General features: G+C 42.9%; 2 protein-coding genes across 2 annotated transcripts; one reads left to right on the top strand and one right to left on the bottom strand.

The window, feature by feature from the left end:
• Positions 1 to 1,215: 1,215 nt before the first annotated feature.
• rela (v-rel avian reticuloendotheliosis viral oncogene homolog A) lies at positions 1,216 to 12,052 on the top strand. The gene is made up of 11 exons (XM_041965180.1): positions 1,216 to 1,359; positions 3,181 to 3,210; positions 3,453 to 3,589; positions 4,577 to 4,722; positions 6,275 to 6,366; positions 7,052 to 7,186; positions 7,835 to 7,939; positions 10,171 to 10,386; positions 10,471 to 10,551; positions 10,697 to 10,780; positions 11,053 to 12,052. Exons 1-11 carry the CDS (start codon positions 1,353 to 1,355, stop codon positions 11,913 to 11,915), a joined length of 1,896 nt encoding a protein of 631 aa, XP_041821114.1. The 5' UTR covers positions 1,216 to 1,352; the 3' UTR covers positions 11,916 to 12,052.
• Positions 12,053 to 13,065: 1,013 nt separating this feature from the next.
• c23h11orf68 (chromosome 23 C11orf68 homolog) lies at positions 13,066 to 14,920 on the bottom strand. Its single transcript, XM_041965182.1, has 2 exons — positions 14,794 to 14,920; positions 13,066 to 14,284 (listed from the first exon to the last, which is right to left on the bottom strand). The coding sequence occupies exon 2, from the start codon at positions 14,238 to 14,240 to the stop codon at positions 13,497 to 13,499; it is 744 nt and encodes a 247-aa protein (XP_041821116.1). The 5' UTR covers positions 14,241 to 14,284; positions 14,794 to 14,920; the 3' UTR covers positions 13,066 to 13,496.
• Positions 14,921 to 14,932: the final 12 nt, after the last annotated feature.

Genomic DNA, 14,932 nt, shown 5'->3' on the forward strand with positions numbered 1-14,932 from the left:
TTTAAATTAATAATAATAATTCTGGTCACTTGTATGAATAACAGAATTTTTTGCCAATATTTATGGTATTCATAAATCAATTATATGCCAATAAAAGTTGATTTAAAATGAAGAAAAGTGTGGAAAAGATTAAAAAAAAGTCACAAACTAATGTCAGGGGACAAATACACAGTGTTGGTGATGAGAGCACATCCTGGTTTGTTCACCTACAGCGCCCTCTTCTGGCCACAATATAACAGAAAGTGAATTTTAGGAATATGATTTTTTTTTTTGGCGAAACTTTTATTATGATTATTTTGTGATACAAAAAATAGTCCATTCAAGTGACCAAATAAAACAAAGAACAAATAATAGATGTAGGAGTCTTTCATGTTTATTTCGCTACTTTGCCGATGTCGAGGATTGGCAGACTGGTTTTTGCGCAGGCCACATTGAAAACTCGTAGTGCAGGTCAGTGTGTGAATGACTGTTTTAAGGTATCCATAAACACACCAGCACTATCACAGCTGGATCTTCTGCCCTACACAGTCTGTTTACAGATGAATAAACTTGTAGTGGGGATCTGAGGTGGATACAGTCTCAGACTCTCTTCCAGGTTATGACTAAAGCCAGAAGTTATGTTTTTGCCTCTCCTACTCACAACTTATTTTTCTGTTCCTTTCAAGTGCGTCATCTGGGTATTTCCGCACTGTTTTGAGTGGGTGGTGGTAAGTCGCAGTGCAGAGGCAAAGCGGTGCAGCTGCGTCAAGCGCGCCAGAGGAAACAGCGGAAACAGACTTAGCGTTTCAAAATAATAGCGTTAAATTGCTATGAAGATGTGTGACCAATTAGAATTTAAGAATTACATTATCAAAGAAAAAAATATTTTAGTTTAACTACTATAAGCTAGCATAATTGTGTATATGTGTAGAAGCAGTGCAGAATGAATGCATTCGTTTTCAACTGAATAACATGCTTAACACTGCCAAAATGAATGGCTAAGTTTCTCTGTGGGTAAAAAAGCGTGTATATACAGTTTATATATTTATTACTCTATTATCTACTATTTTAAATAAACAAGCAAAGGAAAGGAATGGGATATAGAAGCAGCTACATAGCCTGCATCATGTTGCTTTAGAAAACGGTGTATCGCGCAGGTATTGCGCTTTTGCGCCGCACTTTCCGGAAACGTTAACACTAAGCCAGCTTCACTATCTGTCCGCTTGCACACAGCTGTAGGTGGAGCGAAGGAGGCGGCAGAACAGCACTGTCAAGAAGTTTTCTGAGTCAACGGCGTCTTTTTTAGCTGAAAAACAAAGTCCAGATAAACAGTGGTGTGGACGGAGAAGCGTGAGTCGGAGTCGGACGCAGCCATGGAGAGTAAGTGGAGCTGGATTTATTTGCTCGGCCTGTTTGCTCAGACCAGAGAGTGGAGGTGAAACCGTACAGGGAGTTGTTGTGCGCGCAGGGGAAAGCCCCGCTGCCATTGGGTTTAGCGTTAGCAGGAGGAGTTTGCTGCTCTCGGATAGTATGCTAACGCGCAGTAGGAAGTTTGACATAACTTTGTGTTTTCATTAACGAGCCCAGCGACGTGCGAGTGAGATTTCGTCTTACACTGATTGTATTTAGTCCTCTGTATGGAGGTAACTCACCTGGCAAGGGTGAACCAACAGTGTCGAGCTGCCAAGAGGCCTGTGAAGTTGACTTGAGTCCACCATCGATATCGCGACTGGAAATGCCAAACTTCGTTAGAAGCTCGGTGAATTTATCGGTCATCTGTTTATTTACTATAATACACGATTGATAAATCGCATTCTAAGTGTTTGTCGGACATCGTGAAGAATTTGTCCTGAATTCGGCCAACATGTAACCCACCAGGTAGCATTCGTTTCAATTAAAAATCTGTCCTCTCACATTTGGTCCTCGCCGCTCACAACCGCCCACCTCACTTACAGTCAGCGGAAATTATAGAAATAACTCACCATATTTTCGCCCAAGTTGTGGTTGGATACGGGCTGTTTAGTTGGACATATGTATGGTAATGGGAGGAGAAGCTTGGGGCGATATAAGAACTGCCAATGTTTTTTCTTTATATTATAATTTCGTTTTGAGTTTTGATTTGTTGTTTGTCCACATCAGCCCTCTATAAACAGAATGACATCATCGATATGCATATGATATCCGTGTCTATGATATGGATATAAGGAGGAGGACAGTGAAATTGGATTTTAGATAAATCGTGTCAGAGAAAGTCAACAGTGTGTCGGTGATGTGTTTGTCGGGACAGTTGCAGTGAAAGTGACACACGCACGTGTCTTAGATGCCCAGCTGTGTTCTGATATCATCACATTTAGTAATTGGTGAGGGCCTAATTGCATGTGATGTGGCAGACATTGACTTTCACTTTCACAACATCAGGCACATTAAATAGGCAGGGATGTCTTTCACAGAAATAGAAGTGCAAGTGGGCTTTATGCTTTGTCTATGATCCATATCATTCGCATTCATTTTATATAACGTAACCAGCAGAATAAAGGGTGTGAGGCTTGTTTTCACCTTTTTTTTTTTGCATTTGTCACTGGACAAAAGCTGAAAGGCAAAGAGACACATTTTCCCCATACGGTTAGTTTGATCTGAGGCTGGGAAGCAGGCATGTTACAACTTGGAAAGCATCCTACTTATGCTTTCTAATTGAACAAGTCCTACCAGCTGATGGGTGGCGCCATGGATACCTGATCTCGTGTCACACCTCACTTCTTTGTGTGAATCTCAACAATTCATTAACCGAGTGTCTGAAACGAGAGTGCTGCCTGCTCTTCGCTCACAAGGGAGGCTTTTTTGCGACAAGGCGGGTAATTTGACACCAATATTACACCCTGCCCGTCATTGTTTGCTTAATTCTGCACTTCCGAGCTTGGCAGGCAGTTTATGAGGAGTTATTATATTTAGCTGGGAAGTCCTTGTATCTCAGCGTCCTTTGACCTCTTTGGACGCTGCACAGTCTTGTAGATTTCCACCCTGACCATGCCGCAAATGACAAACTCTTACTAAACCACAAGTATGTGCTGAAAGCAGTTTTTGGTTTGTGTCATCTGTGCTTCCACTGTGTGTCATGTACTGTAGATGGTAATCCACTAATTGCTCTAAGACTTTGACTATGAAGTGGTTGAAATGTCTTTTCTTGTTTTCTGTCCACCACAGATCTGTTTGGATGGGGCTCAGTCAAACCAGGTAGGAAGCTTTTCCCGTAAATGAATAAGCACTGATATTGACTGCCGGCTTTTAATGAGTAAACATTTCAGCACTCTGTGTTCTGGTGATCAATGCCAGAGCTATTTCTGTATTGACACACTGACTCAAGTAAAGCAGTGTAGATAGGCAGTGTTTCAAAAGCCGGATAGCGTGCCTTTGTTTTTCCAACACACAGCGTTTAAGTCAGAGTCTTCCTCTCCTGCTTCCACCTGTCCAAACAGCGAAACCCTTCGTAGAGATCATCGAGCAGCCAAAGCAGAGGGGGATGAGGTTTAGGTATAAGTGTGAGGGACGTTCAGCCGGCAGCATCCCCGGAGAGAAGAGCAATGACACCACTAAGACCCACCCAGCCATCAAGGTGAGCAGGATGCCGCTTATTGAGCCTGTTTTCTAGCTGTGATCCATATAATGCAGCCCGAGATTACAGAAGAGGTACATAACCCACTTTGGTCAAAGTTTTTCTTTTTGTTTTCTTTGCTTGCATCTTGCAATCTTCTGAAAATCTCACTTTGTGGGGCAGCTGGATTGCATGAGATCATGTGACACAAGAACCCATCTTGCCAGAGTTGGCTGCACGACAGTCTTTCAGACCAATCAGATCACACTTTTAAAAATGTCCATTGAATTTGATGGTCTGATAATGAAAGGTAAATTAACAGTCTGCCCTCCTTATTAGATTAATGCACTGAATCAAGCTATAAGAAGTGAAGATATGCAGTCTACAATTCAAAGCAATAATTTTGGGAATTGCACATATCTGATGTCATTCTGAGAATCGGATGAGAAGATTGGTACCACTCCCATGTGCGTACGCTAGATATGCAGCTGGTGGAACCCGCAGCTACTTAGCGTAGCTTAGCCAAAAGACTGAAAGTGAAGGGAACTGCAAGCGTGGCTCTGTCCACAGGTAAAAAGAATCCACCTACCAGCACCTCCAAAGATCACCAATTAACACATCATATCTTGTTTGTTCAGTCATCTCAAAAACCAAAGTGTAAAAACAACAGTTGCTGTTGTTTTATGGTAAAGTGCTGGACTATGTCTTACCTGGGACCAGTTGCAGAGACTGCAGGGAGGTAGTGGCTGGCTAAGAAATAGTCTGGCACAAATGGCAAATTGTCATTTCAACAGATAAGTTTTTGTTTGTTTAGTAAATCTCAGTTTCTGGGATTCAGTCCAGCCATGATAACATATCATAAAAATGTCAGGAAATTTGTAAACCGAAGTATAATGAGCTGTTGTATGCTGACTTGCAGAGCTTGTAAGTTATTACATGAAGCTTTCCTTTCAAACAGTTGGATGCACTGTAGGTGAGATCAACCCTCGTGACATATTCCTTCCACAGGTGCACAACTACAGCGGCCCCCTGCGTGTTCGCATCTCATTGGTGACGAAGAACGCGCCACACAAGCCTCACCCCCACGAACTGGTTGGGAAAGACTGCAAACATGGGTACTACGAGGCCGACCTGCAGGAGAGAAGAGTACACAGGTAGGAGCGCAGGGGACATGGACATCACACTCAGTACCTCACACACTTCAGGGGGAACTCGAGGAAACACTGCATTAGTCACCCCGTGGTTTAACATGGCTCTGAACTGCCACGTGGGAAAGTGCAGTTCCACATCAAAACAAGGTGGCGTTTGTTGGAGATTGACCTAGATAAGGCTGTGTTTACTGTAGCCTTGGTGAAACTAGTCGGCAGCTTCATCTTGCGTTTGGAGATGAGTAAAACATTAACGGCACAAAGTATGTGATGACAGGTCGAGTTTGCCTCCGGTGGCTTTGCTGTCTTTCATTCTAGCATCCTTTATAACAATCAAAATCTGCCACTGCTAAACAAAAAGTAAAGAAGTATTAAGGACCTGGAGAAAGAAAGAACATCCGTCTCTGAGGGATGCTTTTAATTATGTAATGTTTAAACTAATATTGCATAATAAAACCAGTCTGTCTGGGCAGAGGGAACTATATTTGTCTGTCTGTCTTTATCACGTGTGTGATGAAATTCAAACACACAGTGTGTACTGCCTTCCAGCCGGTATTGTGTTAGTAAGTGTGCTGATTTATATTAGTCATTTGCCTTTCACATTTTTATTGCATTGCCAAAAGCTCCCCCACTACAAGATGAGTTGTAAAGGCTGCTTGGCCCAACAAAACAGAGCTATATGGGAGTTTAAATGACAGATTTCTAGTAGACATCATAGTAAATATGGTCAAAGAATGTGGAATAAGAGGAAAAGGTCTTTTAATCAGGAGAAAAAATTATTTTCCCCAAATTAGAGAAGATGGCATTTTGGCTCAGTTTCAGCACTGTGATGTGCCGAGAAGCCTTACTAAAAAAAAAACCCTGTCTTTTCTGAGGTTATAGCAGTAAATGGGAGTTTGGGAAATAGGTCTGTGATCACTGGAGATAGGAGCATCTAGGTCTTTTTTTTTTTTTTTTTTCGAGCCGGCACTAGCCACAGGCAGCGTGGAAACACTCATGAATACAGCTAGTAGACAGGGGGGTCTGGTAAGCAGACAGGGTCCAACTACAGTATGCCCAGGATTTAAAAAAAAAAAGCACGAAAACAGGACAGAAATCACAGATCAAATACCTCGGAACTGTCGATTAAGAAAAGATAAAAGTTTAGAATGCTCCTCATTAGAAGAGCTCTAATAATGAACACTGGGTGTGTTCAACGGGTCATTACCAGTGCGCACATTACTGGTAGCGCACTTCACGTCTGGTATTTTCCCGCTGTCGCTCCACTCCTGAACTGACCTCTCAACTCGTGGATGTGGTTCATGACCCAAAGTGATGCTTCATTCTCTTTAAATGTGAATTTCATGGGCGCTAAAGATTCAAACTGGGGTTAATGGAGCGAAGGCTCACGCCATGTGTAAACTGTAAGTTGGGTGTTTGGCCACAGTCATGTGTATTTTGTTTCACATGAAAAAACAGAATATGAAATATTACAGCTGTGAATGAGAGTGCTTGTATGCTTGAGTGGTTTCTCAAGCTTGAGTGGTGAGTTTCAGTCTTACACTGTATTTGCTTTCAGTTTTCAGAACCTGGGCATACAGTGTGTCAAGAAGAAGGATGTGAATGAGGCCATCACGTGTAGGCTGCAGACCAATAATAACCCCTTCAACAGTAAGTGCTCATGTTTCAGATTGTCTGCACTTGACTTGTTGCCCTTTCTCTGTTCACAGTCATTGTGTGAAAAGTTATTATGCAGCGTGCAAAGAGGGACTCTGTAAATGTCCCGCTTGAAGTTTCACTGAACTAGAAGCTTTACCAGGCGTAAACTTTACTGATACCAGTGAATCAAATCTTGTTGAATATATACTAAAACCAAAAGTCACTCAATGACTTTCTTCCATTCCTCCTAAAACATTACTACAAACATGGTGTTTTTATGAGTTTCACGGCCACTGTGGGTTCTCCTACTGGCTTGGAAGGGAGATGGGGAAGTGAGGGGTATTCAGGTGGTTGCAATCTGCATCTTCACCACTAGATGCCACTAAATCCTACACAGTGGTCCTTCAACGGAGAAATAGCCCCAGAAAGTGCCAGAAGCTACAGATTATAGCAGTGGGTAAAGACAAAATAGTGATAAATCAATGAGAATACCAACAGAACAAGATCCATAACCAGTTTTTTTGTATTGTGAGCAAAAAAAAATCCTTAAAAGTATATGTACAGCAACAGTAACAGCAGGAAGTGTAATTGATATTACGCCCTGATAGCCTGCATATGACAGGATGCAGCGCTCTGCCAGACTGCTGCGTTGCCTGACTGTGCACCCCACCCTTTCCCTGCTGTGTTTTGGCTGCAGTTCCCGAGCCGAAGGTGTGGGAGGAGGAGTTTGACCTGAATTCGGTTCGGCTCTGCTTCCAGGTGTCCGTCACTCTGCTCACAGGGGAGCTGTTTCCTCTGGAGCCAGTGGTGTCACAGCCCATCTATGACAACAGTGAGTGGACGACATGTATCCACACACACAAGTACATGCATACATTTAGGCTTCAGTTGATGCAAATTTGTGAATGCTTACATTGATGCCCAAGGGTATAAGCTGATGCTAAGTATTGTGTCTTTATTATTATATTTTGACTAGTCTTAATTCACACATTAGCCCCAAATCACATGAGCTCATTGTTGTCAGGTTAAGCTGACTATTAGTTGAAAGGTGTTTACAAGAATTAGTCTCAGTAGTAAAAGTAAGTCCATCTTTAGTCTTGTTACTATAATCTAAGCTAGGGAATAAGTCACTGTCAAAAAATAATTGCAACACTCAGATTTAAAGAAATGTCATTGAAATTCAATGAATGTGAAATATGGTCAAATGTGACATCTACTACTATACTTTTGACAAAGTAATAGCTATAATACAATAGCTCCATAATCAAAAAGCATCAGACACAGCAATGGAAAGAGCTTCCAGTGCACTTCTAAAAGTGTACAAACAGAAAAGACCAGAAAAAAAGAAATTATATAGAGGAAATTGAATTGTTTGGCTGCCTAAGACACGTTGTAGTGACTTATCAGTCACATGCATTAAGGAGGAGTCTGGTGTTAATCTGTAGCCTTGGCGTTCATAAATGCTTTTTCTGTCTTACAGGGGCCCCGAACACCGCTGAGCTGAAGATCTGCCGAGTCAACTGCAACATTGGAAGCTGCAAAGGAGGAGATGAAATCTTTCTGCTGTGTGACAAAGTGCAAAAAGGTAGTTGATGACTTCATTCTTTGAGATTTTCGGTTAGTGAAAATACTGATAGAACATAGAAACATATTTTACAATTCTAATTCCATATATATATATATGAACCTTTCACACCTACAAAATGTCAGTGGGAGCTAGAAATAGAACCCTGGCTCTCACAATAAAGTGTACTGCATGTGATGATTCCACTCTCTAGATGTTCATAGTTGTCCCGTCAGTGGATGATGGTGAGGATGAAATCAACAGCCAACACACTCATAGATTGTACTAGCTACTTGCTACCACACACAAAACTGCCCAGTCTTAAAAGCAAAAGTAGACAAAGGTTCCAGAAGGAGCCTTTATAATACAGCTTCCAGATGCTGTTAGTGAGACATGTTGAGGCTTGAAGGTTAACAAATGCACATTTTTACTTCAGGTCACAGTTAATTTATTATTTATTGGCCATACAATGATTTGCCAACTTCATTTAACGTAAGACAGTAGTAGTAACTTCTAAAAGATAAAATGACGCATTTCCGCTCACAGATGGAACATATAAGTTTTAAGCATTAAAACTCACCTTTACTCAAGAAATACTTGATTTGTAGAGTTTTGCTTACAGAAGCCGATGTTAACAAGCTAGGTATTTTTGTGTTGAGTCAGTTCACTGACTTTTTTGCGAGCCATTACGTGTGCCGCTGTTGCACAACATTTGGCCATTTACCCGTAATAATCCCGTAATTGTCACCCTTGGCTATAGTTATTCGCCAAACGTTGCATAATCTCGAACATCTGTGTGTGTCTGAATGTGTGTCATAAATTCCTCTTTGTCACTATTAATCAAAGGGCGTTGTCCTTCTATATTTTGAATCCTGTGGTACTGAATTTGTGTTTTATTACACAGCGATTTGTTTATTTGCTCACAAATTGACATTAAAAGCTGCACTTATCAGTCCCTCTATTTAAATTGGCGATCAACTGTCTGTGTTTAATATGAAGTGTGTCGCTCATAGTGATGAACCCACAGAGAACTATGACTCCGCTCTCGCTGACGTCATTTCTAGCCGCCATCAGGAAGCTGTACCAAAACGCAGGCAAAGTTAGCAACTAGCGCTGGAGCATTTAGCAGCTAAAGAGACGCACATTTCTGCTCAGGGGTTCGTAGAGGTCAAAACAGAGCTAAGTGAGCGACAGAAAATGCGTCCAGTGGCCGGACACGTCTCCAAATTGATGCTAATGATGCTTCGTGTCTGCTGGCTGTTCACCATAACTGTACATGGTAATGATGTCAGTGTTTTCAGCTTGATCCTCTGAACATAAATAATAAATAAATGAATGAATGAATAATACAGCTTTAAGTAAGCATTTCAAAAACATCTGCTCCCAGATAACACCATGCATATAACCGATGTGACACGTCGTTGCAAACGTTCGGGTTCGTCGCCTGTCACATTACCTGCTGCGTGTGAGTGTGTATTGCGATGCAAAGCAGTCATGTCACGTCTGAGCGGCTTGCATCACAGGCAGAAAGCTTTCTTCCTCTGTGTGGATGTCCACTTCTCATTTTTTTTCCTGTTTTCTAATGAACTACTAGCGTGCCACATGTGTAGTGATTCTGTGCCTGCTACAGCCACATGTAGGATGTGGAAACAGCTTTGTAATTTTCGCTGAAAAACCTAAAAGCAAATTTGTAAGTTTTGTGGTATATCATTGAAATCAGAGCAATACCTGCTGCTGCTCTGCTGCTGATATGAAGTCCAAATCTTTTAAACATCCAGCTCCACTGCACTGTGTGAACTCGGTTTAAATCGCTTCTTGTGTTTAATTTCTTACATTATCTCGCTCTGATTAACACTTTTGAATGACATGAAGTCATTTTCCCTCGGTTGTTTGCAGTAGTGTTCTTATGGCGGGGGAATGTGCTGTACAACGTGTGCTTTGTATTCCTGATGTGGGAGTTGTGGGACACTCCCCGTGGAGTCCTCCATGGCTCAGCTTAAGCCACGATACACATTCCATCAGTGTGAAAAAAGCCTGTGAACCCTGAATCTTGGACGAGATCGTGTAACTCTTGGGCCTGAGCTCTCCAGGAGGATGTCTCGTAGCCATTTCTACAGCAAGCAGAGTTGTCACATTTGTACTTGAAACATCAAACCCTTTTACTTTAAGTTTGACATCTGAAGTCGATCACAGGTTGTCGATTCTCAGCTTTTGCATCTTCTTAGCGTTTCCTGTTTTGTGTTCCTCCGCAGAGGACATCGAGGTGCGTTTCTTCCAGGACTCCTGGGAGGGGAAGGGCAGCTTCTCTCAGGCCGACGTCCACAGACAGGTGGCCATTGTGTTCCGCACGCCGCCGTACCGCGACACCAACCTCTCTAAGCCCATTAGAGTCAAGATGCAGCTCCGCCGGCCCTCTGACCGCGAGGTCAGCGAGCCGATGGACTTCCAGTACATGCCCTCTGACCCAGGTAAGATTTGCATATGATGTCACATGAATTATCTTATATTTATCTTATCATCTTATAACTGTGTTTTTAAAATGACCTCTGCAGATGAATATAGGCTGAGTGAGAAGAGAAAGCGTACAGGGGACATGTTCCAGAGCCTGAAGCTGGGGCCCATGCTGTCTAACGGTTCGTTGATGACATTTTTTTCTATCACTATGCTGTATTTAATAAGGTAGTGGTAGTAATAATAGAATATATATCAAATAATAAGTAATGGTAATATTCTCTTTATTTTGTAGATGTAATATACTCATATCTGTTGGATTTTCAGTAACTATTCCACCAGACAGACGCCACATAAGCCCAGCAAGGAGAACAGTCACAGCCAAGCCTCCGTCAATGAGCACACAAGCCGGTGGGTCTCTTTAAGTTGTTCATATTACATGTGATGATTCTTTTCAGTCACCGCAGATTGGCTGTGAGTTTAGTAGAACTTGAAGTCGATTAATAGATAAGTCAGTTGACAGTCCTCTTCTCTCCTGCCTTAAAAATATAGAGGTAGCTATTGACAGCAAACATAGTAGTCAAGCAAAACATAAACTGATGATTGTAGGTCTTTTTCTGCATTTCAAGGTTTTCTGCAGTGGAACTTCATATTGCATGTTGGTGTTGTCTTTGTGTCTCCAGCGGCTGTGGTGCCCCCTGCTGCCAGTGGAGCGAAACACCAGCCCTCATACTCATACAATCAGCCAGGACAGCTCTTCTCAGTCCAGCCCAAGGTCGAGCCCTCGCCCTCCATCTCTGCCGAAACCACAAGCCAAACATGGAGGATCATGGAGAGCCTCAACCTGGGCCCCCAGCCCAAAGCCACTCCAGTGCCCAGCTTCACAATGAGCCAGGTACCAGCCTCGTCCTCCTCCTCTACCACCACTTCCACCGTCACCCAGGACTACTCGACCGTCAACATGTCAGACCTTCATGAATTCTTCCCCAACATTTCCTCGGCCATCGGCCAGGAGCCAGCAGCCTCTCAGGGAAGCACGGTCTCCTCGCACCCGAGCAGCTCCTTTTCCCTCCAGGCCTCTCAGTTCCGAGTGGATGCGCCACTTGTGGATGATGATATCCCAGAGTTCCCTAGCTTTTCCGAAGCCCAGGCCCCAGGCACCCTGGACAACCTAAACATGGATGACTTCGAGGACCTTCTGAACCCCACCCTCATGAACGAGAGTGGGAATTGCACCTCAATGTTGGCTCAAGCTTCATGCCAACAAGCTGCCCCCCCCAGCTCTTCTACTGCCGCCCAGAACAGCGAGGCGTCGCACAACACTTCTGACCCCAGCAACAACCCGGGAAGCACCTGGATGAATTACCCCAACAGCATCGTCAACTTGCTCCAGAACGAGGGCATGATTGACATCGCACCCAACAACAACCACCGGCCCCCCGTGCTGGATGAGCTCGATGAGCTGATGTCTGCTGACGAGGATCGTCTTATTTCCATTTTTAACAGTGGAAGCCAAGCTAGGTTTGTGTCAGGACACCCAACTTAAAGTTTGCCCATATTGTGTTTTGTTATGGACATTTTTACAAAGACCACTTGTGTCTGGCCCTTTAGCCTTCAGAACTAAACCCCCTTTGTTGTCACTAAAGACAAAAAAAGAGAGAGAAGGTGGGCATGAAGGGCTGTGAGAGACAGAATGTAGCAAAACCGCTCCCTGTGGACACGCTTAGTGAAACACCAGCAAAGACTCTTTGTAGTATTCTTTCTGTGGGGTTTGCCAAGCCTTATATACAGTTTGTCAGACCAATGATAAACCACAGGACTGAACGTAATCAGATTTCATTGCCCTCGTTAAGCATGAATCATTAACTTTTTCAGCCACTGTGTGAACCTGATGTTAGAAGATTATTAACCAACAAATGTTTGTTTTTATAAAGACAATCAGATCAGATGCGTTGCTGAAAGCATCTGTTAATATGTTTTTCTGTTGAGGTAATTTTCTGTGGAACATGCTCAGCATGTTTTTGTACTGTCATTTTAACAGCGGTCAGTGATAGCGATCATCACTGTCTCTTAGTGAAATGTGTACGCTTTGGTCTGCCTTTATTTTCAACAAAGCAGCCAGTATTCTCTGAAAGAATGTAATGAGATCTTGAGGTAAGTCTATGTAAATTACGCCCATCGCCCTTTTCATTAAATATTCTCATTTATTACTTTGGAACTTAATAGAATGTTTTAAATGTGTTCTGGAGGGCAGCAGTAACTGTAACAACTGTCTCATACAGGTGCCTTTGTTGAGTTGCAACAAAATGTAGTAATGTGTTCAGAACCAAATGAAGGTCTACATGTAAATAATTATCAAGCAACATTAATAAGTACATGCTTATAGCAGAGGAGCTGTATCAGATACATCATGATCACATGATCTTTTTTTTCTGGTCTAATCAGTTTTTAAAGTTACTTTATGAATAACGGCTGCAGTTTAACTCACCTGTTTCAGACCTGTAGGTCGACTTGCTATACTCTCTAGTAAGATATGCTTTGAGCTGAAATCGTGCTGTTTTATACTGGTATAATGTAAGCAGATTATATTATGTCATTTTTCCTGTAATAAATGATTAATTCTGTCAAAATTGACAAAAAAACACTTGGCAATAAAAACCACAACATATTAAAATGGTCTTCAAAGAAGACTTTATTTGGCAACTCAGTTATTGTGGTTCAGTATAAACAAAAAAAAATCAAATAAAGCCAAACAAATGAGACAAATATACATTGGATTTAAAAAAAAAAAAAAAAAAAAGGCTTCACTGGATGCACATATTCTTCTGAACACACATCTTTCGCCACCCTGTCAGTCAGGTTTGTGTTAGTATTACAAACAAACCTCGAGAAAACAACAGAATATAAATACTCATTACTTCTGAATACAGTATGTTTAATACAAAAAAAATGTGACAATAATGCAGGTCACATTTAGTGCTTTTTTTGCCAAAAGGAAGAACTTGAGAACATAACTGAACCACTGACTCGTCAGTGACGTGTTCTGCACAACTCAACTCATGGGATCACGAAATGTGTCGTCATTTATTTACCCATCATGCAAAACTATCCTCTTGTTCTGACGGGCTTATGTTACTTCAAGATTGGTGACTTTGTTGACAATGTGGGAACGCCTGGGCACACACTCCAGGTCAAATTTGCTCTCATATATGGTGGGACAAAGCTTCCAGCGGTTGTTTCGGTAGATCCCCAGGTATGTGTAAACATCCGGCTTGTAGGACAGAGGGCATTTGACCCCTGTGGCACGGATGACAGAGTCCAGCCTTATAACCTCGCTCTCATCAGTGAAGTTCTGGTTATAGGCACAAATGACCTGCTGGCCCTCTCCCTTGGGATTATGGGGACTGACTTTAACGAGGGAGATCTTGCCATCCAGGGCTGCTCTGGCCACACACTCCCATGCATGGTCCAACTTGAAACCAGAGTCCAAGTGCATCAGCCACTTGCCTGTTAGCACTCCGTGGTTCAGGGCTAGCTCCTTCACTGTCTGGAAGCTGGCAGGCCGGCCACTGGCCAAAAGTTTCTCCCAGCTCTCCTGCAGACCAGTGACATCCCCAATGCTGGGGCAGTGGTTTATACCCAGCACAGCGATCCACCCCACACGGCTTGCACCACCTTCCTCATCGCCAAACCTGTACACTTGCGAGGGCCTGTTGCTCTCCAGCCAGCCGTCGAACTCCGATCGGGGAGTTCTTCGCGAGTCAAACACAATCCAGGGGTCCATGTCTGCTGCCATGGCCTCAGCAGCATAAGTGTCTGAAGCATAGGGGGTCTCCATCTCGCCATCGAGAGGGGCCACTTCCTCCTCCATGATGCTATCACTGTGAGGCTAGTAAACAAGTCCCGGATCTTGTCCTGTTGAAAGGAAGATGCTGTTCTGTAAATTCAGATTTATGTTTAAAGCACAGGTGTAGCCTATGTGTTTGTTTTTAAAACTCCGAAACCCAGGCACAAGAAAACGGCTGGAATGCTTTCGAATGTTTACTACTGCTGCTAGCTAGCCTGCTACGTTAGCAACACTTGTTCAATAGCTAACGTTTATCCACCGCCGATTCTTCCCCAAAAATAAGTTGCTTTCTATTTCGCCTGTGTATCGTCCAAAGCTCACATGCAATTATACAAGCAGATTTAGTTACACGTCGAAAGATTTGATGGCTTGGCTCCAGTGTTATTGTAGCTAACGGACTAGCTAGCCAATTTACCAATTGCCCATGTTCGTGTTTTTGGCAAATTTGGACAAAGATTATTTACAGCCAGCTGTCGATCACATCTAACGTTGAAACATACACAGTTTGCATGTGGACGACGGGAATTATCGCACACTGATCGCAAATTATGAACGTTGCGGCTTAACGTTGACCTACCTGCGGACGCTGAAGTTTGTTGTCCAGTGTTGTTCTTCCGCACAAGCGGAGCTCGGGTAGCCCGCTCCTCTGTGTCAGAGAGCGGTGTGACAAACTCAGTTCAAATGGCTGACAGCTTGACTTTAGTCAGTGCCTCGCC

This window comes from Chelmon rostratus, chromosome 23 (genome assembly GCF_017976325.1).
Source record: "Chelmon rostratus isolate fCheRos1 chromosome 23, fCheRos1.pri, whole genome shotgun sequence".
Lineage (NCBI taxonomy): Eukaryota > Metazoa > Chordata > Actinopteri > Chaetodontiformes > Chaetodontidae > Chelmon > Chelmon rostratus.